Source organism: Osmerus mordax, chromosome 12, assembly GCF_038355195.1.
Source record: "Osmerus mordax isolate fOsmMor3 chromosome 12, fOsmMor3.pri, whole genome shotgun sequence".
NCBI classification, from domain to species: Eukaryota; Metazoa; Chordata; class Actinopteri; order Osmeriformes; family Osmeridae; genus Osmerus; species Osmerus mordax.
Window position 1 is genome coordinate 9,014,426 of NC_090061.1, and position 5,217 is coordinate 9,019,642.

Below are 5,217 nucleotides of genomic sequence, written 5' to 3' on the forward strand. Positions count from 1 at the left end.
TGTAAGAGGAGACTTTTAGAGTCATGTCACCTATATCAACTATATGGGTTGGGTGTAATGATATAATATAGGTCTGTGTTTATCTAAAGTCAATATTGAACAAACTTCCGAATGACTTTGCTGAACTCAATGGTGTGAATAGGAGGGGTATATAAAGCTCAAGTGTGTAAAATAGATTTAAAAAACAAACAAGGCTTGTATGGCAAACCATGACTTATCTGACAAATTGAGTGACCACATTAGAGAAAAATAACCTATGGTAACAATAACAATTTAAAAAGGAAATCTAATATAGGGGATATTCCAGAGAAATAACTGTCAAATGTTTTTTCCAAATATCCTGACGCTCCAAATTGCAAGGCACCATGAAGATAAGAATTTAAAATGATTTGTAATTGATTTGTCAATTTATGAGCTGTTTTAACTGCCAACAAGACAATCCAAGTTTACCCTCAACAGTCATGTCAGAACTTAGTCCTGCTCTTGCTTACATTCTAAACTGAAAGGAGTTATCTTAAATATTCAGGCCTATCAAATATAGGCTTACATGTTTTCAATTCAAACGATTTAATTCACTTTTAAAAATACATATTGTTTATAATTCTATGATAGTTTTGTTTTAATTATCACACCAGAATAATTAGCCAATAGCCTAAATATTTGCACACATACAGTGTTCATCTAATGATCTTAGATTTGTCACACCTCGTTTGACACATCACCAAGATAATAACTTAGCTTTTTCATTTTACGCCAAATTCATTCCGGAGTCTATGATAGGCCTACCTGACAGATTATACCAATCATACTTAACACTACCAGAAATTCAGTTCCTCATAACCCAACAGAATAACAAAGGTGTCTGGAGTCAGAAATCATGTTTCATACAAATTTATTCATCGTTTAAGAATAGAGGATGGTCTTAAAATAAGTAGAAACGTCAGTTTAAATAAACAATTTTGTCCTTGATATGAGTAAACCTGACACTGTCAAAATATCACAGAAAAGAAATTTCACAAAATAGAATTGAACATCCTAACATGACGAACAGAGGGTTCACAAGCTATGAAAACAAAACAACTTGCTATAAATAAACTTGCGCTTGCGACCCGCACAGTCTTACATTTCATTAAAACCTAGGTCATGAGGGGAAAAGACTACAAAGATTTGGACACAGCCGACACAAACTGACATTCTACAAATTAAGTGTAAACATTTATGAACCAACTCTCCATCCAGCTTTTCTGAAATACAACAGCCTCTTCACGAGGCCACATGCCTTTTTTCAGAGAGAAAATATGATGGCATCATTAAAATATAGAAGTCCAATTCTTCTACAGACGTTGATTGCTTATACTCATGATAAAACCCTCTTTGCAATGCAATTTACTCTGATGAGCTCGACATTCAGTTTCAGTCCAAGATATGTAGTTTTAAAATGCTTTAAAATGGACAACTTATTGAGAAACAAAAAATAAAATTTCATTTTTTAAACAATACTACTGAACGTCGATTCTTTTAGCAACCAAAATGTTCAAGTATCCGAAGTACTTAAGTTTGAAGTCTCTTTTTAGATGTGGGTTAGGGGTAGCGTTCCATTGACGCCAGTCCCCGCGGTCTGATAGTGCGGATGTACACTGTGTAACCGACTTGTCTGCAGGGAGGTATGGTCTGCGCTGTCTCCTCCGGGAGGCAGGTACATGCTTATCATATCCCTCAGATCACCCAAACACGCTCTCTGTGAGTGGGAGGTAATGGCCGGGGGTGGGGAGCTCGGCTCGGTCTTGCACACTGAGGCCATGGAGCCCAAGCCCATGGCGCTCGAGGTCTGCTGCGTGTAAGCTGGAGACATGCTGTACGTGGACGCCGCGTTCATGTAGGTCTGCGCTGAGGACATCATAGGGTACTGGAGCCCTGCCATCTCGTACCGGTGCATCTGCTGGATCTGGGGGCTGTTCATGCTGTGGTGCTGAGGGTAGGCCAACTGGTCCTGCATGAGAGAGTAAGCACTATTTGTCCACCCATTCATGTGAGCGTAACTGTCCATCCGCTGCCCCACCGAGACAGCGTTGTTGACAGCATTGGCACCTGGCGCCAAGAGTCCCCCAGGCAAAGAATACTTGTCTTTCTTGAGTAGGGTCTTGGTCTTCCTACGGGGACGGTATTTATAATCCGGGTGCTCCTTCATGTGCATGGCGCGCAGACGCTTGGCCTCGTCTATGAAAGGTCTCTTCTCAGCGTCTGTCAGAAGTTTCCAGTCTGCCCCCAGCCGCTTGCTGATCTCTGAGTTGTGCATTTTGGGATTCTCTTGTGCCATCTTTCTCCGCTGTCCACGGGACCAGACCATGAAGGCGTTCATTGGCCGCTTAACCCGGTCCTGGTCGTTGGCACTGTTGTTCTTGGCGCCCGCCGCAGAGCCCGAATTGGACTGCGGGAGCGGGCTCTTTATTTCGGTCTCCATCATATTATACATTCAAGCGATTTTAAAATGTTCACTCTCAGGCGCGGAAAATGTTTAACAGAATTCCCTCAATCTAAAAAATAGGTAGAAATATTACTGACCAGTCTCATAGGAGGGAAAAGTTGTGTAAAAAAGCAGAGGTGTCGTTTGCCCGGTTTGTCTTTTCTCTCAGTTCAGCTTGCTCTGCTCCCTACTGCTCTGAAACAGAACTCTGCAAAACTTGTCGGCCAACCTCAGCTGTTAATAGTGCCCGGGCCCCATGTGATTTGGATTGACAGCATAGACTAACAATGAGTTGCCTCCCAGCCAATCACAGCACAGCTTCCCATCAGTCGTCTAACGAATTGAATTGGACAGCGCACTGTTTAGGGAGAGAGTTTAAGAGAGAACATTTTCAAGTTTAAAGAACACATTTTCAACGTCACAAATTTTCCCTTTTAATTTCAAACTGACACAAGATACAACAATAAATCGAACTACGAGGCAAGAACAGTCCACATTAGATAGGCTATGCCAAAATACATTATATTAAATTATGAAACTTGAGCAAAAGTGTCAAGGCTGTGTCAGGTATGAAATGTGTATCCCTTTCATTGGTACAACGAATAGCAACTAATAACTAACGGAATAAAATGTGTAATTTGCCAAAAAGTTCACTAATTTGGAGTAAAACTATTTTATTTGTGTTAATGCTCCAACGTATATAACACCAAGCATCCAAATTGTTAAATCGTGCGTAAACGCATTAGCTCTAATTCTGTCAAATCATAAATCCATCACTGCATGGGCATTGTGCACAGAAACGACGTTAGCAGAAGCGTTGGAAAATAATCCTCAGAATTCTATATAATCCCTTTCTAGAGTGAGCATGGAGGCGGGTCCAAACAGGCCTGCAGACAATCCTAAAAGAGTGCAAGGCAAACATTGAGACAGAAAAGTGCTATTATCCCATTCGAGTCTCAATTCATCAAACAACTGATGTTCCACCTCACATGTGTTGTGTTGTCCTAAAGTAGAACATATTAGTCTAGATGCATGGATAACGTTTGAATAAAACTAAATTCGAAATTGATGTCATGTCTTTTAAATCGATTTCAGAACTATAGGCTATTTCTTCTTTAATAAAATATAGGCTACATCTTCGCGATGTATAAAAAGCCTGGAAATGTTGCTCATCATTCACATCAACAGGATCATGGAGAACTTCCCTGAATGAAAACAATCAGACCTGACTGGCAACGATGGAGGCCAAAACAATTATCCTTTTACGACCTCTTGTGGAGAGGATTGTCCACAGCTCCGAATTTACCCCTAAAAGTTGGGTTTTGAGCCTAGAAGACTAGGCCTACTTCGAAAATGAATGTTGCTATTTATGACCTACCTTTTCCTGGAACTCGGCAGTTTCCCCTTTCGATGCTAATTCTCATTATAATGCTAAATCGCAGCCTTGATTAACATAACCTGTTTCTTACAAATTACTCGAAATGCAAAGCTCCTGTTTTGAAGCTGAAACTGAGGTGGGATTCTGAGGCAAACATCAGGCAAACTTCACACCTGAAAATGATTACGAGGCCCTCGAGTATCGAAAACCATGTTAATTAACACATTGGCCATTCGGTATGCAACGCAGAATGGGAGCGATTCACAAGAGATCCCAATGAATTTACAATTTTTCAAAACGTCCCCATTACTCACGTAGGGCTACATTGTTTTGTAGGCTAAAAAGTGTGTTCATGTATAGGCTAGGCTTATTTGTTGTAGGACAGCATTGCCTTATGGTAAAATCTGTCTGAAACGCAACAATAATAGCCTATTTATTAACATCCACTGTCCAACTAAAATATTATGAATTTAAAAATGAATTATTGTAATTAATTATAGCCTACCTAAAAATTAAAATGGTTTGGCAAAATGTATAGGTATATACTGTATAGGTTGGCTGTATAAAGTCCAAATTGCTATTTGGTTATACTCATGCATGCTGCGTAAAAATAGGATAAGATACTCATTCACAATGGGATCGTTTTCATTTAATGTTGACCTAAAATGCAAATTAATAGATTTGATAAAGAAATGGAGACCAAAATTCTGACATAAAAATGTCGGTCCAAAAACATAGATTTAGCTTAGGCCTATATGTTGAAAAAAAGAACACTTTGATTTCGAATAAATGCAAACATTTAGTTGGGAGCTTATCAAAAGAGGGGGATATCTTATACGCTAACCTCCAATTAGTGTCTGTGGGTTAACCCATCAAATTCTTAGAAACCAGTTATTTGTTTATCCGGGTATAGATCTAAAAACGGATCCGCTTGTAATCTTCTTATGGAAATTGACCAGACAGCGGGAAAGGGAAAACTAGAAGTTACTCGGGGCTTAGTAATGAGGGCTTCTGTGCACCTAATTTCCTAATTAACGAACGCGGTGGGCGCAGAAGACCACCAGCAAAGCCTGCCACTGTTCGACCTCAGCTAGCTCCACGCCCCACGGCCCTACTGGATCAGCACGTCACGGCTGCAAAACCGCACTGTTGCAAACAAGTGTAGGCCTATGGGACATCAGTGGATTTTCAACAAGTAGGGTAATGTTTAACTAGATTTACTAAATATGGACAGTTTAAATTAATTAGACTATAATGGGCCTACTGCCCCTGTAACCTACGTGTTTATAACCTCTAGACTGTGCCAAGTTACGTATAAGGTGTCTATTTAGGGTTTTCTTTTACCGGAAAATATGGTAGGTAAATCAAAGAGGTT

The 5,217-nt window shown here is 39.9% G+C and overlaps 1 protein-coding gene across 1 annotated transcript; it reads right to left on the reverse strand.

Annotated features, from left to right (window-relative positions):
* Positions 1 to 875: 875 nt before the first annotated feature.
* On the reverse strand, positions 876 to 2,698 carry sox3 (SRY-box transcription factor 3). Its single transcript, XM_067247457.1, has one exon. The coding sequence runs from the start codon at positions 2,471 to 2,473 to the stop codon at positions 1,571 to 1,573; it is 903 nt and encodes a 300-aa protein (XP_067103558.1). The 5' UTR covers positions 2,474 to 2,698; the 3' UTR covers positions 876 to 1,570.
* Positions 2,699 to 5,217: the final 2,519 nt, after the last annotated feature.